The 27,843-nt window shown below is 44.6% G+C and overlaps 2 protein-coding genes and 1 long non-coding RNA gene across 55 annotated transcripts; 1 reads left to right on the plus strand and 2 right to left on the minus strand.

Annotated features, from left to right (window-relative positions):
* Positions 1–536: 536 nt before the first annotated feature.
* LOC118373180 (granzyme A-like) lies at positions 537–27,800 on the plus strand. 4 transcript variants are annotated; one of them, XM_035759258.2, is made up of 7 exons: positions 537–652; positions 879–944; positions 25,524–25,571; positions 25,671–25,818; positions 26,311–26,449; positions 26,538–26,813; positions 27,140–27,800. In XM_035759258.2, exons 3-7 carry the CDS (start codon positions 25,547–25,549, stop codon positions 27,299–27,301), a joined length of 750 nt encoding a protein of 249 aa, XP_035615151.2. In that variant the 5' UTR covers positions 537–652; positions 879–944; positions 25,524–25,546; the 3' UTR covers positions 27,302–27,800. The 4 variants fall into 4 exon arrangements, with proteins under 4 accessions (XP_035615151.2, XP_035615150.2, XP_052335654.1 ...); XM_035759257.2 differs by lacking the exons at positions 537–652; positions 879–944 and having other exon boundaries at positions 25,450–25,571; XM_052479694.1 differs by lacking the exons at positions 537–652; positions 879–944 and having other exon boundaries at positions 25,503–25,575.
* LOC118373181 (probable glutathione peroxidase 8) lies at positions 5,202–7,430 on the minus strand. The gene is made up of 3 exons (XM_035759260.2): positions 7,146–7,430; positions 6,747–7,008; positions 5,202–6,471 (listed from the first exon to the last, which is right to left on the minus strand). The coding sequence occupies exons 1-3, from the start codon at positions 7,365–7,367 to the stop codon at positions 6,308–6,310; spliced, it is 648 nt and encodes a 215-aa protein (XP_035615153.2). The 5' UTR covers positions 7,368–7,430; the 3' UTR covers positions 5,202–6,307.
* LOC127911821 (uncharacterized) lies at positions 23,009–25,146 on the minus strand. Of its 50 annotated transcripts, XR_008079512.1 has the most exons (7): positions 24,784–25,146; positions 24,667–24,738; positions 24,469–24,567; positions 24,370–24,423; positions 24,118–24,279; positions 24,046–24,072; positions 23,964–23,991 (listed from the first exon to the last, which is right to left on the minus strand). It is a non-coding gene; the product is annotated as an uncharacterized LOC127911821 (long non-coding RNA). The 50 variants fall into 50 exon arrangements; XR_008079504.1 differs by lacking the exon at positions 23,964–23,991 and adding an exon at positions 23,009–23,955 and having other exon boundaries at positions 24,046–24,279; XR_008079527.1 differs by lacking the exon at positions 24,046–24,072 and having other exon boundaries at positions 23,964–23,982.
* Positions 27,801–27,843: the final 43 nt, after the last annotated feature.

Genomic DNA, 27,843 nt, shown 5'->3' on the forward strand with positions numbered 1-27,843 from the left:
TTATCTTATTTGTGTCTGGAAATAGCTAGCCAACATTAGCCAGTTAACTTGGGTGCTTGACTGCTGTTGTGAGGTCAGAACACTTCAGTGTGCGTCTCTGAACGCTCTGAATTTACCGAACGCCCAGAGCGCACTCTGGCACTCCAGATTGAACGTACCGAACGCCCAGAGCGCACTCTGGCACTCCAGATTGAATGTACCGAACGCCCAGAGCGCACTCTGGCACTCCAGATTGAATGTACCGAACGCCCAGAGCGCACTCTGGCACTCCAGATTGAATGTACCGAACGCCCAGAGCGCACTCTGGCACTCCAGATTGAATGTACCGAAAGCCCAGAGCGCACTCTGGCACTCCAGATTGAATTTATTAACACACCCTTTGCTGCGTTTGGCTCTGTTGCTTCTTTAGGTCACTGTATCAGTTCATGTCGTTCTCCAGGGAAACCAGGTCACTATGGTAGTTCTTGTCAGTCTCCAGGGCAACCAGGACGCGTATACTGAGGGGATCCTGCTCGTGACTGAGAAACACGTTTCTATCCACCAATGGCCAGCCGGGGAACAGGCTTCCCGCTCCATCAACCGCCCCTGCGCGTATTTGTATGAGGCACAGAGAACAGGCACAGGTGCACATTCAGCCACAGTGAATTGAAGGGTAACAAGTTACTACTACCAGACAGTCAAGTTTTCACCTGAATTATTTCAGTTATATGGACTTGAAGTTAAAGAGACATTCTAATTTGAAAGTTAATACCGAGGACAGTTGTGTGTTGTGGTGGTCTCATACCCGTCGTCGAATTCACCTGCTGCTGTTGTAGTGTGTTGTTGTCTAATACCGTCAGTAATAAAGTCATGTAAACTAATGTCTTTCTGACTGGCAGGATAACATCACGAGGAGATTGCTGGGGGATTTCAGGACGAAGAGGAGACATTGCTCCAGCCAGAGGGTAAGGAGGTGTTATCAACATTGTACACGTTCCCATTTACAGCAACGACCTGGGGAATAGTTACAGGGGAGAGGAGGGTTAGTAGGCAGTGTAACTAGCATGTGATTGGTTAGTAGGCAGTGTAATGTAACATGTGATTGGTTAGTAGGCAGTGTAATGTAACATGTGATTGGTTAGTAGGCAGTGTAATGTAACATGTGATTGGTTAGTAGGCAGTGTAATGTAACATGTGATTGGTTAGTAGGCAGTGTAATGTAACATGTGATTGGTTAGTAGACAGTGTAATGTAACATGTGATTGGTTAGTAGACAGTGTAATGTAACATGTGATTGGTTAGTAGGCAGTGTAATGTAACATGTGATTGGTTAGTAGACAGTGTAATGTAACATGTGATTGGTTAGTAGGCAGTGTAATGTAACATGTGATTGGTTAGTAGGCAGTGTAATGTAACATGTGATTGGTTAGTAGACAGTGTAATGTAACATGTGATTGGTTAGTAGGCAGTGTAATGTAACATGTGATTGGTTAGTAGACAGTGTAATGTAATATGTGATTGGTTAGTAGACAGTGTAATGTAACATGTGATTGGTTAGTAGACAGTGTAATGTAACATGTGATTGGTTAGTAGGCAGTGTAATGTAACATGTGATTGGTTAGTAGGCAGTGTAATGTAACATGTGATTGGTTAGTAGGCAGTGTAATGTAACATGTGATTGGTTAGTAGACAGTGTAATGTAACATGTGATTGGTTAGTAGGCAGTGTAACTAGCATGTGATTGGTTAGTAGGCAGTGTAACGTAACATGTGATTGGTTAGTAGGCAGTGCAACGTAACATGTGATTGGTTAGTAGGCAGTGTAATGTAACATGTGATTGGTTAGTAGGCAGTGTAATGTAACATGTGACCTGGTTACCTGTAACTGTAATGTAACATGTGATTGGTTAGTAGGCAGTGTAATGTAACAGCTGTTCCTTAGTAGACATTGATTAGATTGGGATTAGCAACTCCAGTGTAATGTAACATGTGATTGGTTAGTAGACAGTGTAATGTAACATCAACAATGTAACTAATCATGATGTTCATTGGTTAATCAACTGAGGACTGTAATGTAACATGTTATTGGTTAGGTGTTAGACAGTGTAATGAATTGGTTAGTAGACAGTGTGTTAATATGTGATTGGTTTAGTAGACAGTTAATGTAACATGTGATTGGTTAGTTAGACAGTGTAATGTAATTGTGATTGGTTAGAGGCAGGGCTGAATTAGGTGATTGGTTAGTAGGCAGAATTAATGTAACATGGCTGAATTGGTTAGTAGACAGTGTAATGTAACATGTGATTGGTTAGTAGACAGTGTAATGTAATTATGTGATTGGTTAGCAGGCTGAATTAATGTAACAGATCTGATTGGTTAGTTAGAGCAGTGTAATGTAATAGATGTGATTGGTTAGTAGGCAGTGTGAATTAACATGTGATGTTAGAGACAGTGTAATTAACATGGATTGTTAGTAGGCAGTGTAATGTAACATGTGATTGGTTAGAGGCAGTGTAATGTAACATGTGATTGGTTAGTTAGACAGTGTAATGTAACAGGTGATTAGGTGTTAGAGCAGTGTGAATTAACATGTGATTGGTTAGTAGCAGTGTGAATTAACATGTTAGATTGGTTGAATTAGTGTAATGTAACATGGCTGAATTGGTTAGTAGACAGTGTAATGTAACATGTGATTGGTTAGTAACAGTGTAATGTAACATGTGATTGGTTAGTAGACAGTGTAATGTAACATGTGATTGGTTAGTAGAGCAGTGTAATTAACATGTTAGATTGCAGATCTGAATAGGCAGTGTAATGTAACATGGCTGATTGGTTAGTTAGACAGTGTAATGTAACATGTGTTGGTTAGATCTGAATTAGGTGTAATGTAACATGGATTGGTTAGGTGTTAATGAAGATCTGATTGGTTAGTAGAGCAGGGCTGAATTAGGTGTTAGAGACAGTGTAATGTAACATGTGATTGGGTGTTAGGCAGTGTAATTAGTGTTAGAGCAGATGTGATTGGTGTTAGAGCAGGGTAATGTAACATGGCTGAATTAGGTGTTAGAGCAGTGTGAATTAACATGTGTTAGAGCAGGGCAGAATTAATGTAACATGGCTGATTGGTTAGTAGGCAGGGTAATGTAACATGTGATTGGTTAGTAGACAGTGTAATGTAATATGTGATTGGTTAGTAGGCAGTGTAATGTAATGTGATTGGTTAGTGGCAGTGTAGAACAGTGATTGGTTAGTAGGCAGGGCTGAATGTAACATGGATTGTTAGTAGGCAGGTGTAACGTAACATGTGATTGGTTAGTTAGAGCAGGGCTGAATGGTGTTAACATGGGCTGATTGGTGTTAGAACAGGGCTGAATTAATGTTAGACAGGGCTGAATTGGTTAGTTAGGCAGTGCTGAATTAGGTGTTAGAGCAGGGCTGAATTAGGTGTAACTGGGCTGAATTAGGTGTTAGAACAGGGCTGAATTAGGTGCCCTATAACAGGGCTGAATTAGGTGTGTAGAACTCTGCATGAAGGGGTTTTAGAACCCTTCAGGGCTGAATTAGGTGTTAGACATTGAATTAGGTGTTAGAACAGGGCTGAATTAGGTGTTAGAACAGGGCAATAATCAGACTGAATTGGGTGTTAGAGCATGATGTGTTAGGTGTTAATCAACAGGGACTGAATTTGGTGTTAGATTATCTGAATTAGGTGTTAGAGATCTGAATTAGGTGTTAGAGCAGATCTGAATTAGGTGTTAGAGCAGGGCTGAATTAGGTGTTAGAGCAGGGCTGAATTAGGTGTTAGAGCAGGGCTGAATTAGGTGTCAGAGCAGATCTGAATTAGGTGTTAGAGCAGGGCTGAATTAGGTGTCAGAGCAGATCTGAATTAGGTGTTAGAGCAGGGCTGAATTAGGTGTTAGAGCAGGGCTGAATTAGGTGTCAGAGCAGATCTGAATTAGGTGTTAGAGCTGAATTAGGTGTTAGAGCAGGGCTGAATTAGGTGTTAGAGCAGGGCTGAATTAGGTGTTAGAGCAGGGCTGAATGAGGTGTTAGAACAGGGCTGAATTAGGTGTTAGAGCAGGGCTGAATTAGGTGTTAGAGCAGATCTGAATTAGGTGTTAGAGCAGATCTGAATTAGGTGTTAGAGCAGATCTGAATTAGGTGTTAGAGCAGGGCTGAATTAGGTGTTAGAGCAGGGCTGAATTAGGTGTTAGAGCAGGGCTGAATTAGGTGTTAGAGCAGGGCTGAATTAGGTGTTAGAGCAGGGCTGAATTAGGTGTTAGAGCAGGGCTGAATTAGGTGTTAGAGCAGGGCTGAATTAGGTGTTAGAGCAGGGCTGAATTAGGTGTTAGAGCAGATCTGAAATAGGTTAGAGCAGGGCTGAATTAGGTGTCAGAGCAGGGCTGAATTAGGTGTTAGAGCAGGGCTGAATTAGGTGTTAGAGCAGGGCTGAATTAGGTGTTAGAGCAGGGCTGAATTAGGTGTTAGAGCAGATCTGAATTAGGTGTTTGAGCTGAATTAGGTGTCAGAGCAGGGCTGAATTAGGTGTTAGAGCAGGGCTGAATTAGGTGTTAGAGCAGGGCTGAATTAGGTGTTAGAGCAGGGCTGAATTAGGTGTTAGAGCAGGGCTGAATTAGGTGTTAGAGCAGGGCTGAATTAGGTGTTAGAACAGGGCTGAATTAGGTGTTAGAGCAGGGCTGAATTAGGTGTTAGAGCAGGGCTGAATTAGGTGTTAGAGCAGGGCTGAATTAGGTGTTAGAGCAGGGCTGAATTAGGTGTTAGAGCAGGGCTGAATTAGGTGTTAGAACAGGGCTGAATTAGGTGTTAGAACAGGGCTGAATTAGGTGTTAGAGTAGGGCTGAATTGGGTGTTAGAGCAGATCTGAATTAGGTGTTAGAGCAGAGCTGAAAGAAGGAACGCTGCTCATGCACCTGCTACGTTAGGCTAGGTTGCCCCTTCCCTCTCCTCTGTTCTGATTGGGCGGCTGGGAGGCAGTGTCTCGTTAGCTGATTGGTCTGTTTTATCAGTTTACCTGCTGCTGCCCTCTAGCTGTCCATGTAAACCGTCACTGGGGTTGAAATGAAACTTTACACTCATCAATTTCCCTCATTAGGATCAATAAAGTACTGCTACCAAGTGTTGAGTCCACACAGACCATCTGAGAAAAATCTAGACTCATCTCAACTGGTTCAAATATTGTCAGTTGAATTCAGATTTTTTAAAATCTTGGAACCACAGAGGTTGTCCGATTTTGTTATTATTATTTTTTCCTCCTGGACTTTTCTCAGATGGTCGGTGTGGACTCGGCTTTGTTTCCATCATGTGTCACGATGAGGCAGTGCCGTGTTAGCTGACTGTTCTCACTTCAGCTGTTACACACTTCCATGTCACCACACGTGACTGACTACCTGACCACGATGGAATAAGATAAATAAATACATTTACATTGCATAAATGTTTGAGAGTCTATTCCTTCTATAAATCAATTAATTCAAGTGTCATCTGAATATTTGAAATCCAACCGTCGTAAACATTTATCTATAAATCCAACCGTCGTAAACATTTATCTATAAATCCAATACTGGTAGAGATGTTATACATTACTATAAACAGGGATTAACATGTTTAAAGAACAGAATGATTGTTCTACATTACTGTAAACGTGGATTAACATGTGTAAAGAACAGAATGATTGTTCTACATTACTATAAACATGGATTAACGTGTTTTAAGGACAGAATGATTGTTCTACATTACTGTAAACAGGGATTAACATGTGTAAAGAATAGAATGATTGTTCTACATTACTGTAAACAGGGATTAACATGTTTAAAGAACAGAATGATTGTTCTACATTACTGTAAACAGGGATTAACATGTGTAAAGAACAGTCTTTTAATCTGGCAATGACAAAACAAGTAACAACCTGCTTTAAATCAGACATATCTATGTTACACATAATAGTGGTTCTTTGAGGTGATTATACTGGTTTAACAAGCCATGGTGGTTGTCAGGGAATTCACTATGGACCTGGTAGTTGTCAGGGAATTCACTATGGACCTGGTTGTTGTCAGGAAATGTCAGTGTCACCCTCTTAGTGGCATAACACACACACCCTTTAATCTCTTATTGCAATAGTCATCATCTTCAGTCTTCATCTTCAGAAAAATAATGGCAAGTCCTTTCCCATACCACAAGGCACTAGCCCTAAAGTCACCACTCAGCACCTAACAACAGAGTTGACTTTGTATCTTAATTAATACCTCATAACCTTTCATTCAAACTCTGAAACCATCAGAGGTGTCCTTATTCCACTCCTCGCCATCCCGTCAGAGCTCTGTCCTTTTCTTTAGAATAATCTGACGCACCATGGTTATGGCCTCCTGACGAACGCTGTCGACGGGCTCCTCTGCCTTCCAGAACCTCACCACCTGGCCCTCAGGGTTCACCAGGAACTTCCAGAAGTTCCACTTCGGAACCTTCTTCACAGAATCTGTATGGTGAATGGAAACAAATGGTTACTAGGCCCAACGTCTTTGTTGTGTTGTGTGCCAATGTGCCATAATAACTGCAATTCCTCCCACACCCACATTTCCCATGAAAAATATTATCTTGAATATAATATTTTACTATTTAAAAAAACATTAGACTAAAGATAGGCCTGTATGGCTAGGCTTTGTTAAACCACCCTTCGTTTTTCTTGTCCTTAGAAATAGCATAAACTGTCTTTATTAAATATCAGACTTATAATAAGCCTACTGTGCTTACCTGTTATGAATTTGAAGGCTGGCTCCGCCTCCGACCCCATGATTTTGACCTTACTGAAGATCGTGAAGGTGACGCCATAGGTGTTCTTGGCGTAGGCCTCGATGTCCCGACTGGCCCCCATCTCGGTCTCCCCGAACTGGCCGCAGGGAAAAGCCAGGACGTTGAAATGAGACGTACCCAATTCCCGGTGCAGCTCCTGCAGAGAGCGATAGTTCATCTCAGTGTGTTCGCTGTGGCTCGCCACGTTGACAACCAGAGACGCCTGTGCCAGAGGGGAAAATATATATATGTGGGGGAATTGTAAACATGCTACATCTCAGAAACAAGTTATCAACCTTTCAGATAAACTCACTGACTTTTACAGTAGACAGGGTTAGAGTTTTGCTGATGTGGACTTACTTTGCCTCGGTATCTCTCCAAAGAAACGCTTCTCCCTTTGGCGTCCTTCACCTCAAAAGAATAGAAATCTTGCGGCTTCCTGGACTTGGAGATTTTGAGAAAACTATGTAGCATTAATAAACATCCCATGCACACCGTCATACTCAGTAGAACCCTGACCATTCGGGCTCTCGGGTTTAAGGGCTTGGTCGGGTAGCCCCCCAAAACCTCCAGCGCCTCCATCTTGGAGGGGGAATAAGGAAGATTTGGGGCGGGGGAAGGAGTTTGGGAACGGGGGTTGAATCTGGTTGGGCAGCGGGAACATTGTGGATTTCACGATTGAGGAGGTAACGGTTTGGGAGGAGGTCTCTTCCGTTTTAGGGATCAGATTTCTCTAAGGGAATTCCGTGTTTTTGGGGCGATTTAGCAGCACTTTAATCTCATCATCTAATTTTATCTGAGATTTTACAGCCAGTCCAGATATGATTCGTTTTTTAAGACCTGTAATCATTATTAAAAATAACATTTTTAAAAAGAACATGGAGAGTCAAGCAGGCAATTCTGGAAATGTTTACTTTAGTCTAACCAAGTTTTTTTTTAAAGTGAAAATGATGTAAAAATAGGCTGACAATTTATCCAATGGCTTTCAGTTAATAAGTAACCCTTTTATCAGACATTATTCTAATGTTAAGTACGTCGTTTTTTCTGTTTTTCTTTGAACAAGAATTGAGGCATCTTGATCATCTCACAAGCGCTTTTAAATCGGATGGTGAGCAGGCGGCTGAGCGCAGAGCAGACTTTAGCCAATATCCCCGTAGCAACCAGATGGCGCGATTTTCCCTGCCTGGAATTCCACGATCTGCCAGAGACTGTCTGCATTCACCACAAGAAGAGAGCACAGAGACACGTCTTCAAGGCTTGAGTGAATTAATCAATAAATACTGTAATATCCAATAGGGGAAATTGCGTTGCAGTGTAAATACTACTAAGGAAAATAAGTTTACACACCTTAAAATTCACACACTATTGGTCAGGTGCAAAACGGCCAAATCTATGGTCTTATTGTACAAAAGACTGTAAAGGTATACAAACACCCATGATGCAAGCTGATGGTGTGACCTTTCTCCATCAGACACAGTGGTGGAGGCCGGACTGTCACACAGGTAATATGACAAATGTCATAAATTTAACCACCTACAGGAGGAATGTGCCGAAACAGGTCTGTCCGTACACACACACACGCACACGAGCATCATACACACGCACACACACACGAGCATCATACACACACACACGCACACGGGCATCATACACACAAACACGCACACGAGCATCATACACACACACGCACACGAGCATCATACACACACACGCACACGAGCATCATACACACACGCACACGAGCATCATACACACACACACACACGCACACGAGCATCATACACACACACGCACACGAGCATCATACACACACACGCACACGAGCATCATACACACACACACACACACACATCACACACACACACACCCCACTCGTTGGCATCATGTAAGTCACACACGCACACACATATACACACATACACACAACAGGACACACGTTGGACAGCATCATACACACACACACACACATGTTGTTGGATCATGCACACGGGCATCATCACACACAACACGCACATGTTGTTGGACTGGCACACGTATGCATCATACACACACACACGGACACACACATATACACACATACACACACCCACACAAGCATCATACACTGATTCTAGAGAACAGGACATGTTGTTGGACTGGGCATCTGATTCTAGAGAACAGGACATGTTGTTGGACTGGGTCTGATTCTAGAGAACAGGACATGTTGTTGGACTGGGTCTGATTCATAGAACAGGACATGTTGTTGGACTGGGTATGATACTAGAGAACAGGACATGTTGTTGGACTGGGTATGGGCTGATTCTAGAGAACAGGACATGTTGTTGGACTGGGTATGGTCTGATTCTAGAGAACAGGACATGTTGTTGGACTGGGTCTGATTCTAGAGAACAGGACATGTTGTTGGACTGGGTCTGATTCTAGAGAACAGGACATGTTGTTGGACTGGGTCACATTCTAGAGAACAGGACATGTTGTTGTAAGTCTGATTCTAGAGAACAGGACATGTTGTTGGACTGGGTCTGATTCTAGAGAACAGGACATGTTGTTGGACTGGGTCTGATTCTAGAGAACAGGACATGTTGTTGGACTGGGTATGATTCTAGAGAACAGGACATGTTGTTGGACTGGGTATGGTCTGATTCTAGAGAACAGGACATGTTGTTGGACTGGGTATGATCTGATTCTAGAGAACAGGACATGTTGTTGGACTGGGTATGGTCTGATTCTAGAGAACAGGACATGTTGTTGGACTGGGTATGGTCTGATTCTAGAGAACAGGACATGTTGTTGGACTGGGTATGGTCTGATTCTAGAGAACAGGACATGTTGTTGGACTGGGTATGGTCTGATTCTAGAGAACAGGACATGTTGTTGGACTGGGTATGATCTGATTCTAGAGAACAGGACATGTTGTTGGACTGGGTATGATCTGATTCTAGAGAACAGGACATGTTGTTGGACTGGGTATGGTCTGATTCTAGAGAACAGGACATGTTGTTGGACTGGGTATGATCTGATTCTAGAGAACAGGACATGTTGTTGGACTGGGTATGGTCTGATTCTAGAGAACAGGACATGTTGTTGGACTGGGTCTGGTCTGATTCTAGAGAACAGGACATGTTGTTGGACTGGGTCTGATTCTAGAGAACAGGACATGTTGTTGGACTGGGTATGGTCTGATTCTAGAGAACAGGACATGTTGTTGGACTGGGTCTGATCTGATTCTAGAGAACAGGACATGTTGTTGGACTGGGTCTGATCTGATTCTAGAGAACAGGACATGTTGTTGGACTGGGATCTGATTCTAGAGAACAGGACATGTTGTTGGACTGGGTATGATCTGATTCTAGAGAACAGGACATGTTGTTGGACTGGGTAGTCTGATTCTAGAGAACAGGACATGTTGTTGGACTGGTATGATCTGATTCTAGAGAACAGGACATGTTGTTGGACTGGGTATGGTCTGATTCTAGAGAACAGGACATGTTGTTGGACTGGTATGGTCTGATTCTAGAGAACAGGACATGTTGTTGGACTGGGTATGATCTGATTCTAGAGAACAGGACATGTTGTTGGACTGGGTATGGTCTGATTCTAGAGAACAGGACATGTTGTTGGACTGGGTATGGTCTGATTCTAGAGAACAGGACATGTTGTTGGACTGGGTATGGTCTGATTCTAGAGAACAGGACATGTTGTTGGACTGGGTATGGTCTGATTCTAGAGAACAGGACATGTTGTTGGACTGGGTATGGTCTGATTCTAGAGAACAGGACATGTTGTTGGACTGGGTATGGTCTGATTCTAGAGAACAGGACATGTTGTTGGACTGGGTATGGTCTGATTCTAGAGAACAGGACATGTTGTTGGACTGGGTATGGTCTGATTCTAGAGAACAGGACATGTTGTTGGACTGGGTATGGTCTGATTCTAGAGAACAGGACATGTTGTTGGACTGGGTATGATCTGATTCTAGAGAACAGGACATGTTGTTGGACTGGGTATGGTCTGATTCTAGAGAACAGGACATGTTGTTGGACTGGGTATGATCTGATTCTAGAGAACAGGACATGTTGTTGGACTGGGTATGATCTGATTCTAGAGAACAGGACATGTTGTTGGACTGGGTATGGTCTGATTCTAGAGAACAGGACATGTTGTTGGACTGGGTATGGTCTGATTCTAGAGAACAGGACATGTTGTTGGACTGGGTATGGTCTGATTCTAGAGAACAGGACATGTTGTTGGACTGGGTCTGATTCTAGAGAACAGGACATGTTGTTGGACTGGGTATGATTCTAGAGAACAGGACATGTTGTTGGACTGGGTATGGTCTGATTCTAGAGAACAGGACATGTTGTTGGACTGGGTATGGTCTGATTCTAGAGAACAGGACATGTTGTTGGACTGGGTATGATTCTAGAGAACAGGACATGTTGTTGGACTGGGTATGGTCTGATTCTAGAGAACAGGACATGTTGTTGGACTGGGTATGGTCTGATTCTAGAGAACAGGACATGTTGTTGGACTGGGTCTGATTCTAGAGAACAGGACATGTTGTTGGACTGGGTCTGATTCTAGAGAACAGGACATGTTGTTGGACTGGGTATGATCTGATTCTAGAGAACAGGACATGTTGTTGGACTGGGTATGATCTGATTCTAGAGAACAGGACATGTTGTTGGACTGGGTATGGTCTGATTCTAGAGAACAGGACATGTTGTTGGACTGGGTATGGTCTGATTCTAGAGAACAGGACATGTTGTTGGACTGGGTATGGTCTGATTCTAGAGAACAGGACATGTTGTTGGACTGGGTATGATCTGATTCTAGAGAACAGGACATGTTGTTGGACTGGGTATGGTCTGATTCTAGAGAACAGGACATGTTGTTGGACTGGGTATGGTCTGATTCTAGAGAACAGGACATGTTGTTGGACTGGGTCTGATCTGATTCTAGAGAACAGGACATGTTGTTGGACTGGGTATGGTCTGATTCTAGAGAACAGGACATGTTGTTGGACTGGGTATGGTCTGATTCTAGAGAACAGGACATGTTGTTGGACTGGGTATGGTCTGATTCTAGAGAACAGGACATGTTGTTGGACTGGGTATGGTCTGATTCTAGAGAACAGGACATGTTGTTGGACTGGGTATGGTCTGATGCTAGAGAACTGGACATGTTGTTGGACTGGGTCTGATTCTAGAGAACAGGACATGTTGTTGGACTGGGTCTGATTCTAGAGAACAGGACATGTTGTTGGACTGGGTCTGATTCTAGAGAACAGGACATGTTGTTGGACTGGGTATGATCTGATTCTAGAGAACAGGACATGTTGTTGGACTGGGTCTGATTCTAGAGAACAGGACATGTTGTTGGACTGGGTATGGTCTGATTCTAGAGAACAGGACATGTTGTTGGACTGGGTATGGTCTGATTCTAGAGAACAGGACATGTTGTTGGACTGGGTATGATCTGATTCTAGAGAACAGGACATGTTGTTGGACTGGGTATGATCTGATTCTAGAGAACAGGACATGTTGTTGGACTGGGTATGATCTGATTCTAGAGAACAGGACATGTTGTTGGACTGGGTATGATCTGATTCTAGAGAACAGGACATGTTGTTGGACTGGGTATGGTCTGATTCTAGAGAACAGGACATGTTGTTGGACTGGGTATGGTCTGATTCTAGAGAACAGGACATGTTGTTGGACTGGGTATCTGATTCTAGAGAACAGGACATGTTGTTGGACTGGGTATGGTCTGATTCTAGAGAACAGGACATGTTGTTGGACTGGGTCTGATTCTAGAGAACAGGACATGTTGTTGGACTGGGTATGGTCTGATTCTAGAGAACAGGACATGTTGTTGGACTGGGTATGGTCTGATTCTAGAGAACAGGACATGTTGTTGGACTGGGTATGGTCTGATTCTAGAGAACAGGACAGATGCACAGAGAATGCAGATAGAGTATGGAGGCTCATTTAACAACTGATACGTTTCACTTCTATTTACTACTATCTATGGGTTGACTGTCTGTCTATGGGTTGACTGTGTATCTATGGGTTGACTGTCTGTCTATGGGTTGACTGTGTATCTATGGTTTGACTGTCTGTCTATGGGTTGACTGTGTATCTATGGTTTGACTGTCTGTCTATGGGTTGACTGTCTATCTATGGGTTGACTATATCTATGGGTTGACTGTCTATCTATGGGTTGACTGTCTGTCTATGGGTTGACTGTCTATCTATGGGTTGACTGTGTGTCTATGGGTTGACTGTGTATCTATGGTTTGACTGTGTATCTATGGGTTGACTGTGTACCTGTGGGTTGACTGTCTATCTATGGGTTGACTGTGTACCTGTGGGTTGACTGTGTATGTATGGGTTGACTGTATTCTATGTGTTGACTGCCTATCTATGGGTTTACTGTGTATCTGTAGGTTGACTGTGTATCTGTAGGTTGACTGTGTATCTGTGGGTTGACTGTGTATCTGTGGGTTGACTGTGTATATGTGGGTTGACTGTGTATCTATGGGTTGACTGTGTATCTGTAGGTTGACTGTCTGTCTATGGGTTGACTGTCTATCTATGGGTTGACTGTCTATCTATGGGTTGACTGTGTATCTGTAGGTTGACTGTGTATCTGTAGGTTGACTGTGTATCTGTGGGTTGACTGTGTATCTGTGGGTTGACTGTGTATATGTGGGTTGACTGTGTATCTATGGGTTGACTGTGTATCTGTAGGTTGACTGTATCTGTAGGTTGACTGTGTATATGTGGGTTGACTGTGTATGTATGGGTTGACTGTATATCTATGTGTTGACTGTATTCTATGTGTTGACTGTATTCTATGTGTTGACTGACTATCTATGGGTTGACTGTGTATCTATGGGTTGACTGTATATGTTTATTTTATTCTATTTTACCTTTATTTAAATAGGCAAGTCAGTTAAGAACAAATTCTTATTTTCAATGACGGCCTAGGAACAGTGGGTTAACTGCCTGTTCAGGGGCAGAACGACAGATTTGTACCTTGTCAGCTCGGGGATATGAACTTGCAACCTTTCGGTTACTGCTGGTCACTAGTCCAATGCTCTAACCACTAGGCTACCCTGCCGCCCCTATAGCAGGGCTCTTTCAATCCCTCCCTGTATGCCATCTGTTTTAATGTGTCGCTAACAATGCAAACCAAAATGGGAGTTAACTTGGTACTAGTCCGTACGCGAAGAGTGTCCTGCAGATGGTGACGGCTGTTGACTGTTAAAAGGCGTAAGAGTCGTGTCCTTCGGGTATGGATGTGGTCGCAAGACCAAACCTGGAGTGTACACACTCACGTCTAAATACCAGGACTGGATCAATACAACCATCCAAACCGCTGGCTGATTTAGCCAACTTCTGTCTATTCTGAAAAACATTGATATACTGTGAGGAAAAATGCCATTTAATAGAACTATTTTATAGCAACTGGAAAAAACAAAGTGTCTTGCTCCTTAAATATGAATTAATATCATTATTATTATTATCATTATTATAATTAATATCAGTATCATTATTAGTATAATTAATATCAGTATCATTATTATCATTATTATAATTAATATCAGTATCATTATTATTATTATCATTATTATAATTAATATCAGTATCATTATTAGTATAATTAATATCATTATTATTATTATCATTATTATAATTAATATCAGTATTATTATTATCATTATTATAAATAATATCAGTATCATCATTATTATTATTATCATTATTATAATTAATATCAGTATCATTATTAGTATCATTAATATCATTATTATTATTATCATTATTATAATTAATATCAGTATCATTATTAGTATCATTAATATCAGTATCAGTATTATTATAATTAATATAATAATAATAATTATTATATTATATATTTATATTATATATTATATTAAATATATATGATATATTTCCCATGCCAATAAAGCCCTTGAATTGAAATGGACCGAGAGTGCTGCCACGTTCAAAACAGCTCAGAACTGGGAAGTTGGACATTTCCGACTTCAGTGCATTCAAAACAACTGGGAACTCCGACTGGGAAAAATCCAACTAGGGAACTTGGGCCTCTGTCTAGAGCTCCGACTGGGAAAAATCCAACTAGGGAACTTGGGCCTCTGTCTAGAGCTCCGACTGGGAAAAATCCAACTAGGGAACTTGGGCCTCTGTCTAGAGCTCCGACTGGGAAAAATCCAACTAGGGAACTTGGGCCTCTGTCTAGAGCTCCGACTGGGAAAAATCCAACTAGGGAACTTGGGCCTCTATTTAGAGCTCCGACTGGGAAAAATCCAACTCGGGAACTTGGGCCTCTGTTTAGAGCTCCGACTGGGAAAAATCCAACTAGGGAACTTGGGCCTCTGTCTAGAGCTCCGACTGGGAAAAATCCAACTAGGGAACTTGGGCCTCTGTCTAGAGCTCCGACTGGGAAAAATCCAACTAGGGAACTTGGGCCTCTGTCTAGAGCTCCGACTGGGAAAAATCCAACTAGGGAACTTGGGCCTCTGTTTAGAGCTCCGACTGGGAAAAATCCAACTCGGGAACTTGGGCCTCTGTTTAGAGCTCCGACTGGGAAAAATCCAACTAGGGAACTTGGGCCTCTGTTTAGAGCTCTGACTGGGAAAAATCCAACTCGGGGACTTGGGCCTCTGTCTAGAGCTCCGACTGGGAAAAATCCAACTAGGGAACTTGGGCCTCTGTCTAGAGCTCCGACTGGGAAAAATCCAACTAGGGAACTTGGGCCTCTGTCTAGAGCTCCGACTGGGAAAAATCCAACTAGGGAACTTGGGCCTCTGTCTAGAGCTCCGACTGGGAAAAATCCAACTCGGGAACTTGGGCCTCTGTTTAGAGCTCTGACTGGGAAAAATCCAACTCGGGAACTTGGGCCTCTGTCTAGAGCTCCGACTGGGAAAAATCCAACTAGGGAACTTGGGCCTCTGTCTAGAGCTCCGACTGGGAAAAATCCAACTAGGGAACTTGGGCCTCTTTCTAGAGCTCCGACGGGGAAAAGTCCAACGAGGGAACTTGGGCCTCTGTCTAGAGCTCTGACTTTCCTACCTGAAGATCACTGACGTCGTGATTTGACCTCGTATTCTTCCGAGTTCCCAGTTGTTTTGAACGTGGCTTGCATCACATGGGGTCAGGAGGCGATGAGAGACACCCCACCTACCCAGCGGACCAATCAGACTGACACATGAACCTTTTTAACCCCTCACCCCTGCAGCGATTGGGTCTCCTGGGTAAATAACACACTCTCACTTTTCACAAACTAACTCAGACTGCAGAAACAAATAACTCACCTGAAGTGCAGACCAAAAATATATATGTTTTCCTTTATTTAACCAGGCAAGTCAGTTATGAAGAAATTCTTATTTTCAATGACGGCCCAAGGACCAGTGGGTTAACTGGTCTAGGAACAGTGGGGTTAACTGGTCTAGGAACAGTGTGGTTAACTGGTCTAGGAACAGTGGGTTAACTGGTCTAGGAACAGTGGGGTTAACTGGTCTAGGAACAGTGGGTTAACTGGTCTAGGAACAGTGGGTTAACTGGTCTAGGAACAGTGGGGTTAACTGGTCTAGGAACAGTGGGTTAACTGGTCTAGGAACAGTGGGTTAACTGGTCTAGGAACAGTGGGTTAACTGGTCTAGGAACAGTGGGTTAACTGGTCTAGGAACAGTGGGTTAACTGGTCTAGGAACAGTGGGTTAACTGGTCTAGGAACAGTGGGTTAACTGGTCTAGGAACAGTGGGTTATCTGGTCTAGGAACAGTGGGTTAACTGGTCTAGGAACAGTGGGTTAACTGGTCTAGGAACAGTGGGTTAACTGGTCTAGGAACAGTGGGTTAACTGGTCTAGGATCAGTGGGTTAACTGGTCTTGGAACAGTGGGTTAACTGGTCTAGGAACAGTGGGTTAACTGGTCTAGGAACAGTGGGTTAACTGGTCTAGGAACAGTGGGTTAACTGGCCTAGGAACAGTGGGTTAACTGGTCTAGTGGGTTAACTGGTCTAGGAACAGTGGGTTAACTGGTCTAGGAACAGTGGGTTAACTGGTCTAGGAACAGTGGGTTAACTGGTTTAGGAACAGTGGGTTAACTGGTCTAGGATCAGTGGGTTAACTGGTCTTGGAACAGTGGGTTAACTGGTCTAGGAACAGTGGGTTAACTGATCTAGGAACAGTGGGTTAACTGGTCTAGGAACAGTGGGTTAACTGGTCTAGGATCAGTGGGTTAACTGGTCTTGGAACAGTGGGTTAACTGGTCTAGGAACAGTGGGTTAACTAGTCTAGAAACAGTGGGTTAACTGGCCTAGGAACAGTGGGTTAACTGGTCTAGTGGGTTAACTGGTCTAGGAACAGTGGGTTAACTGGTCTAGGAACAGTGGGTTAACTGGTCTAGGAACAGTGGGTTAACTGGTCTAGGAACAGTGGGTTAACTGGTCTAGAAACAGTGGGTTAACTGGTCTAGGAACAGTGGGTTATCTGGTCTAGAAACAGTGGGTTAACTGGCCTAGAAACAGTGGGTTAACTGGTCTAGGAACAGTGGGTTAACTGGTCTAGAAACAGTGGGTTAACTGGTCTAGAAACAGTGGGTTAACTGGTCTAGGAACAGTGGGTTAACTGGTCTAGAAACAGTGGGTTAACTGGTCTAGAAACAGTGGGTTAACTGGTCTTAGGAACAGTGGGTTAACTAGTCTAGAAACAGTGGGTTAACTGGCCTAGGAACAGTGGGTTAACTGGTCTAGTGGGTTAACTGGTCTAGGAACAGTGGGTTAACTGGTCTAGGAACAGTGGGTTAACTGGTCTAGGAACAGTGGGTTAACTGGTCTAGGAACAGTGGGTTAACTGGTCTAGGAACAGTGGGTTAACTGGTCTAGGAACAGTGGGTTAACTGGTCTAGGAACAGTGGGTTAACTGGTCTAGGAACAGTGGGTTAACTGGTCTAGGAACAGTGGGTTAACTGCCTTGTTCAGGGGCAGAACAACAGATTTTTACCTTGTCAGCTCAGGGATTTGATCTTGCAACCTTTTGGTTACTAGTCCAACGCTCTAACCACTAGGCTACCTGCTGGTTACTAGTCCAACGCTCTAACCACTAGGCTACCTGCTGGTTACTAGTCCAACGCTCTAACCACTAGGCTACCTGCTGGTTACTAGTCCAACGCTCTAACCACTAGGCTACCTGCTGGTTACTAGTCCAACACTCTAACCACTAGGCTACCTGCTGGTTACTAGTCCAACGCTCTAACCACTAGGCTACCTGCTGGTTACTAGTCCAACGCTCTGACCACTAGGCTACCTAATTTAGATAATATTTATATGGTGCGGACGTCATCACGTCATTATGAGATATGTAACCCTGATATCTATTATGAGATACAGTATGTTATCTAGAGATGGCGTGACACAATTCCCCGTAACTGTACCCAAACTCCCTATTTTTACAGGAATCCTGGTTGGAGTATTCCCAGATTTCATGATTTATATTTTTTGTAACCCTATCGAGATCCTTCATCTACTGTCCTCAAGGTGTCCAATTATGTCAATGACCCACTCACCTTGTGTCCCAGCTCCCTAATGAAAAGGATGAATAGTGGATGACCCACTCACCTTGTGTCCCAGCTCCCTAATGAAAAGGATGACTAGTGGATGACCCACTCACCTTGTGTCCCAGCTCCCTAATGAAAAGGATGAATAGTGGATGACCCACTCACCTTGTGTCCCAGCTCCCCAATGAAAAGGATGAATAGTGGATGACCCACTCACCTTGTGTCCCAGCTCCCTAATGAAAAGGATGAATAGTGGATGACCCACTCACCTTGTGTCCCAGCTCCCTAATGAAAAGGATGAATAGTGGATGACCCCCTCACCTTGTGTCCCAGCTCCCTAATGAAAAGGATGAATAGTGGATGACCCCCTTTGTGTCCCAGCTCCCTAATGAAAAGGATGAATAGTGGATGACCCCCTCACCTTGTGTCCCAGCTCCCTAATGAAAAGGATGAATAGTGGATGACCCACTCACCTTGTGTCCCAGCTCCCCAATGAAAAGGATGAATAGTGGATGACCCACTCACCTTGTGTCCCAGCTCCCTAATGAAAAGGATGACTAGTGGATGACCCACTCACCTTGTGTCCCAGCTCCCTAATGAAAAGGATGACTAGTGGATGACCCACTCACCTTGTGTCCCAGCTCCCTAATGAAAAGGATGAATAGTGGATGACCCACTCACCTTGTGTCCCAGCTCCCTAATGAAAAGGATGAATAGTGGATGACCCACTCACCTTGTGTCCCAGCTCCCTAATGAAAAGGATGAATAGTGGATGACCCACTCACCTTGTGTCCCAGCTCCCCAATGAAAAGGATGACTAGTGGATGACCCCTCACCTTGTGTCCCAGCTCCCCAATGAAAAGGATGAATAGTGGATGACCCACTCACCTTGTGTCCCAGCTCCCTAATGAAAAGGATGAATAGTGGATGACCCACTCACCTTGTGTCCCAGCTCCCTAATGAAAAGGATGACTAGTGGATGACCCACTCACCTTGTGTCCCAGCTCCCTAATGAAAAGGATGACTAGTGGATGACCCACTCACCTTGTGTCCCAGCTCCCTAATGAAAAGGATGAATAGTGGATGACCCACTCACCTTGTGTCCCAGCTCCCTAATGAAAAGGATGAATAGTGGATGACCCACTCACCTTGTGTCCCAGCTCCCTAATGAAAAGGATGAATAGTGGATGACCCACTCACCTTGTGTCCCAGCTCCCTAATGAAAAGGATGACTAGTGGATGACCCACTCACCTTGTGTCCCAGCTCCCCAATGAAAAGGATGAATAGTGGATGACCCACTCACCTTGTGTCCCAGCTCCCTAATGAAAAGGATGACTAGTGGATGACCCACTCACCTTGTGTCCCAGCTCCCTAATGAAAAGGATGACTGGATGACCCACTGGATGAAAAGGCTGAAAAGTGGATGAGCCACTCACCTTGTGTCCCAGCTCCCTAATGAAAAGGATGAATAGTGGATGACCCCCTCACCTTGTGTCCCAGCTCCCCAATGAAAAGGATGAATAGTGGATGACCCCTCACCTCCCAGCTCCCCAATGAAAAGGATGAATAGTGGATGACCCACTCACCTTGTGTCCCAGCTCCCTAATGAAAAGGATGAATAGTGGATGACCCACTCACCTTGTGTCCCAGCTCCCTAATGAAAAGGATGAATAGTGGATGACCCCTCACCTTGTGTCCCAGCTCCCTAATGAAAAGGATGAATAGTGGATGACCCACTCACCTTGTGTCCCAGCTCCCTAATGAAAAGGATGAATAGTGGATGACCCACTCACCTTGTGTCCCAGCTCCCTAATGAAAAGGATGAATAGTGGATGACCCACTCACCTTGTGGATGACCCACTCACCTTGTGTCCCAGCTCCCTAATGAAAAGGATGAATAGTGGATGACCCACTCACCTTGTGTCCCAGCTCCCTAATGAAAAGGATGAATAGTGGATGACCCACTCACCTTGTGTCCCAGCTCCCTAATGAAAAGGATGACTAGTGGATGACCCACTCACCTTGTGTCCCAGCTCCCTAATGAAAAGGATGAATAGTGGATGACCCACTCACCTTGTGTCCCAGCTCCCTAATGAAAAGGATGAATAGTGGATGACCCACTCACCTTGTGTCCCAGCTCCCTAATGAAAAGGATGAATAGTGGATGACCCACTCACCTTGTGTCCCAGCTCCCTAATGAAAAGGATGAATAGTGGATGACCCACTCACCTTGTGTCCCAGCTCCCTAATGAAAAGGATGAATAGTGGATGACCCACTCACCTTGTGTCCCAGCTCCCTAATGAAAAGGCTGAAAAGTGGATGACCCCCTCACCTTGTGTCCCAGCTCCCTAATGAAAAGGCTGAAAAGTGGATGACCCACTCACCTTGTGTCCCAGCTCCCTAATGAAAAGGATGAAAAGTGGATGACCCACTCACCTTGTGTCCCAGCTCCCTAATGAAAAGGATGAATAGTGGATGACCCACTCACCTTGTGTCCCAGCTCCCTAATGAAAAGGATGACTAATGAACTCACCTTGTGTCCCAGCTCCCTAATGAAAAGGATGAATAGTGGATGACCCACTCACCTTGTGTCCCAGCTCCCTAATGAAAAGGATGAATAGTGGATGACCCACTCACCTTGTGTCCCAGCTCCCTAATGAAAAGGATGACTAGTGGATGACCCACTCACCTTGTGTCTCAGCTCCCCAATGAAAAGGATGAATAGTGGATGACCCACTCACCTTGTGTCCCAGCTCCCTAATGAAAAGGATGAAAAGTGGATGACCCACTCACCTTGTGTCCCAGCTCCCTAATGAAAAGGATGACTAGTGGATGACCCACTCACCTTGTGTCCCAGCTCCCTAATGAAAAGGCTGAAAAGTGGATGACCCACTCACCTTGTGTCCCAGCTCCCTAATGAAAAGGATGAATAGTGGATGACCCCTCACCTTGTGTCCCAGCTCCCCAATGAAAAGGATGAATAGTGGATGACCCCCTCACCTTGTGTCCCAGCTCCCCAATGAAAAGGATGAATAGTGGATGACCCACTCACCTTGTGTCCCAGCTCCCTAATGAAAAGGATGAATAGTGGATGACCCCCTCACCTTGTGTCCCAGCTCCCTAATGAAAAGGATGAATAGTGGATGACCCACTCACCTTGTGTCCCAGCTCCCTAATGAAAAGGATGAATAGTGGATGACCCACTCACCTTGTGTCCCAGCTCCCTAATGAAAAGGATGAATAGTGGATGACCCACTCACCTTGTGTCCCAGCTCCCTAATGAAAAGGATGAATAGTGGATGACCCACTGAGCTCCCTAATGAAAAGTGGATGACCCACTCACCTTGTGTCCCAGCTCCCTAATGAAAAGGATAAATAGTGGATGACCCACTCACCTTGTGTCCCAGCTCCCTAATGAAAAGGATGACTAGTGGATGACCCACTCACCTTGTGTCCCAGCTCTTGAAAAGGATGTCCCAGCCCAGCTCCCTAATGAAAAGGATGAATAGTGGATGACCCACTCACCTTGTGTCCCAGCTCCCTAATGAAAAGGATGAATAGTGGATGACCCACTCACCTTGTGTCCCAGCTCCCTAATGAAAAGGATGAATAGTGGATGACCCACTCACCTTGTGTCCCAGCTCCCTAATGAAAAGGATGAATAGTGGATGACCCACTCACCTTGTGTCCCAGCTCCCTAATGAAAAGGCTGAAAAGTGGATGACCCCTCACCTTGTGTCCCAGCTCCCTAATGAAAAGGCTGAAAAGTGGATGACCCACTCACCTTGTGTCCCAGCTCCCTAATGAAAAGGCTGAAAGTGGATGACCCACTCACCTTGTGTCCCAGCTCCCTAATGAAAAGGATGAATAGTGGATGACCCACTCACCTTGTGTCCCAGCTCCCCAATGAAAAGGATGACTAGTGGATGACCCACTCACCTTGTGTCCCAGCTCCCTAATGAAAAGGATGAATAGTGGATGACCCACTCACCTTGTGTCCCAGCTCCCCAATGAAAAGGATGAATAGTGGATGACCCACTCACCTTGTGTCCCAGCTCCCTAATGAAAAGGATGAATAGTGGATGACCCACTCACCTTGTGTCCCAGCTCCCTAATGAAAAGGATGAATAGTGGATGACCCACTCACCTTGTGTCCCAGCTCCCTAATGAAAAGGATGAATAGTGGATGACCCCCTCACCTTGTGTCCCAGCTCCCCAATGAAAAGGATGAAAAGTGGATGACCCACTCACCTTGTGTCCCAGCTCCCTAATGAAAAGGATGAATAGTGGATGCGTCATATTCCTTTTAAAAACACGGAAATAGTTCCAATGGGTTTTAACCCCGTTCATTTTTCACATATAGAATTTGATTTTTTTTTTTATCAATTAATTGTTACTTTGGCGTGATTATTTTCATAGCCGTGTAATTCTCTCTCGGACAATGTGCATCTTATCAATATATTCGCCTCAATTTACTCTCAAATGCGCAATGATAATTATTGATAAAAAAAATTACCTTGTCCGAGAGATTTGCAAGGTTATCAAAAGATCACGCCAGGGTAAAGCAATGTAATCAACTTCACATAGAAGAGGGGGCACACGGACACCAACATGTCAGATTGACTTGTTTTTTAAAAATCTGCAGTAAAATATATAAAACAGTGAAGACATTCATTAAAACAGGACTTTCACAGCCACACGTTCACTGCTCTCAGAAAATCTCTCTCAGACTGAAGAGCAGACAGACCAACTTCCCAAATAAGGAAGAAGCACTCGAAACCCACTAGTTGTTCTTTCAAAGAAAATGGTTCATCCTGAAGACCTCTCGTATTGCCAACCTTACTACAATGGCAGCAAATATTTGTATGAATTCGACAACACATAACGAAACTTTATTTTTTCTTGAAGTGAATGGTTTCACCCACTACTCTACCCGCGACCTGCGGTATTCTTTGATATCTACATCGCGCAGGAGGTTGGATGGAAACTCAAAATGTTCACTCTGTCACACCTACACGAAACACAGACCGTATAGTTCTAAAATCCCTGATGGAAAAATGATTAGTGTAAAAACGATTGGAACCATTTCGGGGTTTTATGACTGCATACTGTGTTACTCAATAGCCTTGATCTAGATCAGTAATTTTGTTGTAGCCCTGAACCAGCTCACCTGATTCACCCAATCAAGGGCTTGATGATTAGTTGATAAATTGAATCAGGTGTGATAGATCAAACACATGTGGAAAATCTCAATTGCACACTCCTCACTTCCTCTCTCCCTTCTCTAAACCCATTGGAGTTGTGTCATCCAATGTGTTTTGAGAAGGAGGTGAAGTGCAGTATGGAACATTCAGCGATGGTGGAAGCATTGTGTGAATCTGTTGTCTCCAGTACAGTTGGTGAGAATGACCAGAGGATGGTAAAGAAGAGGGGAGTAAAAAAAGGGATGGAAATTAACAGCAGTTTATGGTTGGAGTGTGATTCACAAGAAATTCCTAAACCAACTCACGCCCTAGACCTCCTTACCCTCCTAGACCTTCTCACCCTCCTCGACCTCCTCACCCTCCTAGACCACTTCACCCTCCTAGAGCTCCTCACCCTCCTAGACCACCTCACCCTCCTTGACCACCTCACCCTCCTAGACCACCTCACCCTCCTCGACCACCTCACCCACCTAGACCTCCTCACCCTCCTAGACCACCTCACCCTCCTAGACCACCTCACCCTCCTCTCCCTCCAAGACCACCTCACCCTCCTCTCCCTCCTAGACCACCTCACCCTCCTCTCCCTCCTAGACCACCTCACCCTCCTAGACCACCTCACCCTCCTAGACCACCTCACCCTCCTCTCCCTCCTAGACCACCTCACCCACCTCTCCCTCCTAGACCAACTCACCCTCCTAGACCACCTCACCCTCCTGGACCACCTCACCCTCCTATCCCTCCTAGACCACCTCACCCACCTCTCCCTCCTAGACCACCTCACCCTCCTGGACCACCTCACCCTCCTCTCCCTCCTAGACCACCTCACCCTCCTCTCCCTCCTAGACCACCTCACCCTCCTAGACCACCTCACCCAACTCACCCTCCTAGACCACCTCACCCTCCTCTCCCTCCTAGACCACCTCACCCTCCTCTCCCTCCTAGACCACCTCACCCACCTAGACCACCTCACCCTCCTCTCCCTCCTAGACCACCTCACCCATCTCTCCCTCCTAGACCACCTCACCCTCCTAGACCACCTCACCCACCTCTCCCTCCTAGACCACCTTACCCTCCTCTCCCTCCTAGACCACCTCACCCTCCTAGACCACCTCACCCTCCTCTCCCTCCTAGACCACCTCACCCTCCTAGACCACCTCACCCTCCTGTACCACCTCACCCTCCTCTCCCTCCTAGACCACCTCACCCACCTCTCCCTCCTAGACCACCTCACCCACCTCTCCCTCCTAGACCACCTCACCCTCCAAGACCACCTCTCCCTCCTAGACCACCTCACCCTCCTCTCCCTCCTAGACCACCTCACCCTCCTCTCCCTCCTAGACCACCTCACCCACCTCTCCCTCCTAGACCACCTCACCCTCCTAGGGAAAATAACGAGTGAAAGGTGAAACCTCTGTTAATGATGTAACTTTCTTGTGTAACTGAGTCATTGGATTTTCATATGAATGGAATGACTTCGTTGTTGGCGTTCTGTCTCTACTATTGGTGAACATATTCTCTTCTTCAACAGACTGAGTGGGCTAACAGTGTTATGATGTACTTCTATATTAGAAACTGAACTAGACAGCTAGACTAGACTAACTTTTTGTGGACTGAGGGTCATTTTGTAAAGCTCTAATACTACTGGAGAAAATTATAAAGTCTTGTTTCTCCTTTTATAATTTGTCTTGTCATTGTCATCTTGTTTTACACATTCAGTCGTCTTGTTTGAATGAAATTGGCATTTAAAGTGTTGAATGTTGACATTTAAGTAAAATGGTAGGAGATGTGACCGTGTGTGTGTGTGTGTGCATGCTTGTGTGTTTCCACTTTGAGGTGAACATCAGACCACATCCTCTCGTATAAAGAGAGAGATCAGAGAGCATCACAGCACAGTAGACCCTGAACTACTGAGGTTACATCAGTTAAATTACCATGATCCTCTCCACAGCAGCCAGTTTCTGGACCTCTGCCATGATCCTTCTATATCTGCACTCAGGTAGGTGTGTGTTTGTGTGTTTATGTTATCTGACATATATATATATATATGATTATTTCTGTAATTAGTTAGTGTTGGTGTTTTGTCCAATGCTCCTAGGTGACTGTGCAGAGATCATTGGTGGAAAGGAGGTGAAGCCTCACTCCTTACCCTACATGGCTCTACTGGAGGACAACAAAGGAAACAAAATGTGTGGAGGAATCCTGATCCACCAGCAATGGGTTCTGACTGCGGCCCACTGTACTGAGTAGGTCCAATATCTGTCACACCCCGAGGGCTCTCTATGGTGTTTTAGGTCAGGGCGTGACTAGGGGGGTTTCTAGGTACTATATTTCTATGTTGGTGTGTGTATGGTTCCCAATTGGAGGCAGCTGATAGTCGTTACCTCTAATTGGGGATCATACTTAGTTTGTCCTTTTTCCCAGCTGCGATGTGGGATATTGTTTCGTATGAGTGCGATGTAGTTCACAATCGTTATATCGTCGTTGGTTTTGGAAGTGTCACTATCTTTAAAATGTGGAACTCTACTCACGCTGCTCCTTGGTCCAATTATTCACACGACGGTCGTGACAATATCAGTGTTGTCCTTGTACAGATGCTGTCACTGTAATGACACTGTTGCTTAGCAACTCCTCAAATGTTAGATTTTTTTTTACATTGTTCTTGTGAGATTGTCGTTGTTGTTGTTGGGCTGCTTCCTTCAGCTGATCTAACCAGAAGGTTGTGTTTCTGTCTGAAGCATCAACAAGGTGTTTCTAGGGGTCCACTCCATCAAACAGGAGGAGAAAGAGACTAGACAGGTCCGTAAGGTGAAAGGTCGCGTCCCTCATCCCTGTTATGACCCCGAATTCAAAGTCAACGACATCATGCTGCTGAAGGTCAGTCACTACTGTGGTGTCAGCCATTATTCAAAATCTAGAGACGGTTGAAGGAGAATTAACACGACCCTCTTCTTCTTCTATCCAGTTGGATAAGAAAGTAAAGCTGACTAAGGCGGTGAGACCTATAGCGTTACCTGTCCCTGTGCCAGACGTCCAAGCAGGGACCCCCTGCTCAGTGTCTGGATGGGGAGCCACCGAGAACAATGCTAAAACCATGTCTGACGTCCTGAAATCTACCAACGTCACCGTGATCGACAGGAGAAAATGTAACTCTGCAGACTACTACAACATGACCCCAATCATCACCTACAGCATGCTGTGTGCCGGCTCTGTGGACAAGACCAGGGTGGACTCATGTCAGGTGTGTGTGTCAGAGGAGGCTGGTGGGAGGAGCTGCAGGAGGACGGACTCATTGTAATGACTGGAATGGAATTACTGGAAAGGTGTCAGACATGGAAACTACATGTTTGACCCCATTCCATCGATGCCATTCCAGACATTACCATGAGCCATCCTCCTAAAACTCCTCCTACCAGCCACCTGTGTGTGTGTGTGCACTCGCTGATAAAGTTGTAATATATTTTGCAGGGAGCCAATGATCAACCATTGATACATGCGTTAAACTGTATATATTGTTTGTAAATGACAAAGTAATCATGTATGAATTGATGTGCTGTGTGTTTTCAGGGAGACTCTGGTGGCCCGTTGGTGTGTGGAGGTGAACTAAGGGGAGTCGTGTCGTTCGGTACAAAATGTGGCATCAAGACCAAACCTGGGGTGTACACACTCATATCGAAAATGTACCTTGACTGGATCAACAAAACCATGAGGAAGTCACTGATTGACTGATTGATACCTGCTTTTCTCAATCATTTGTGAAACTATTTAATATTTACTGAATTTGAATTACAGCTCACGTGCTGGAAGCTGTGAAGTATGTTTGAACTCTTGCCAAGCTTTGTGTGAAGATGTGCAGTGATGTAATGAGAACCTAGGCATGTGATGTAGGTACAAAATGGGAAAATATGTGTAACCGATGTGAACTCGCTCTGAGACCTTGAAGTTGTTGTTGCTCTGCGAGGCTCTTTTGTGGAGCGATGGGTAACGATACTTCGAGGGTGGCTGTCGTCTGTGTGCGGAGGGTCCCTGGTTCGAGCCCAGGTCGGGGCGAGGAGAGGGATGGAACCTATACTGTTACATATGGATAAAGGAATTGCTGACAAATTAAAATGTGAAAACAAACAGACATTTCAGGTGTTCTCCCATCCTTTTAAATGGACTACTATCTATTCAACCTGACATGTCAAGTCTTGTACTAATTGAAAATAAATCACATTCGATATTTCAAGACAGGAAGTATTTTCAAACACGAATGTCACACCGTGAGAAAC

The sequence above is a fragment of the Oncorhynchus keta genome, chromosome 25 (genome assembly GCF_023373465.1).
Source record: "Oncorhynchus keta strain PuntledgeMale-10-30-2019 chromosome 25, Oket_V2, whole genome shotgun sequence".
Taxonomy (NCBI): domain Eukaryota; kingdom Metazoa; phylum Chordata; class Actinopteri; order Salmoniformes; family Salmonidae; genus Oncorhynchus; species Oncorhynchus keta.

Coding starts and splice junctions, on each gene's coding strand:
- LOC118373180 (XM_035759257.2), top strand. CDS start 25,508: ATGATCCTCTCCACAGCAGCCAGTTTCTGGACCTCTGCCATGATCCTT. Junction 25,819..26,310: donor ACTGCGGCCCACTGTACTGA/GTAGGTCCAATA, acceptor TTCTGTCTGAAG/CATCAACAAGGTGTTTCTAG. Junction 26,814..27,139: donor CCAGGGTGGACTCATGTCAG/GTGTGTGTGTCA, acceptor GTGTGTTTTCAG/GGAGACTCTGGTGGCCCGTT.
- LOC118373181 (XM_035759260.2), bottom strand. CDS start 7,367: ATGGAGGCGCTGGAGGTTTTGGGGGGCTACCCGACCAAGCCCTTAAAC. Junction 7,009..7,145: donor TGGAGAGATACCGAGGCAAA/GTAAGTCCACAT, acceptor CCTCTGGCACAG/GCGTCTCTGGTTGTCAACGT. Junction 6,472..6,746: donor AGCCTTCAAATTCATAACAG/GTAAGCACAGTA, acceptor TTCACCATACAG/ATTCTGTGAAGAAGGTTCCG.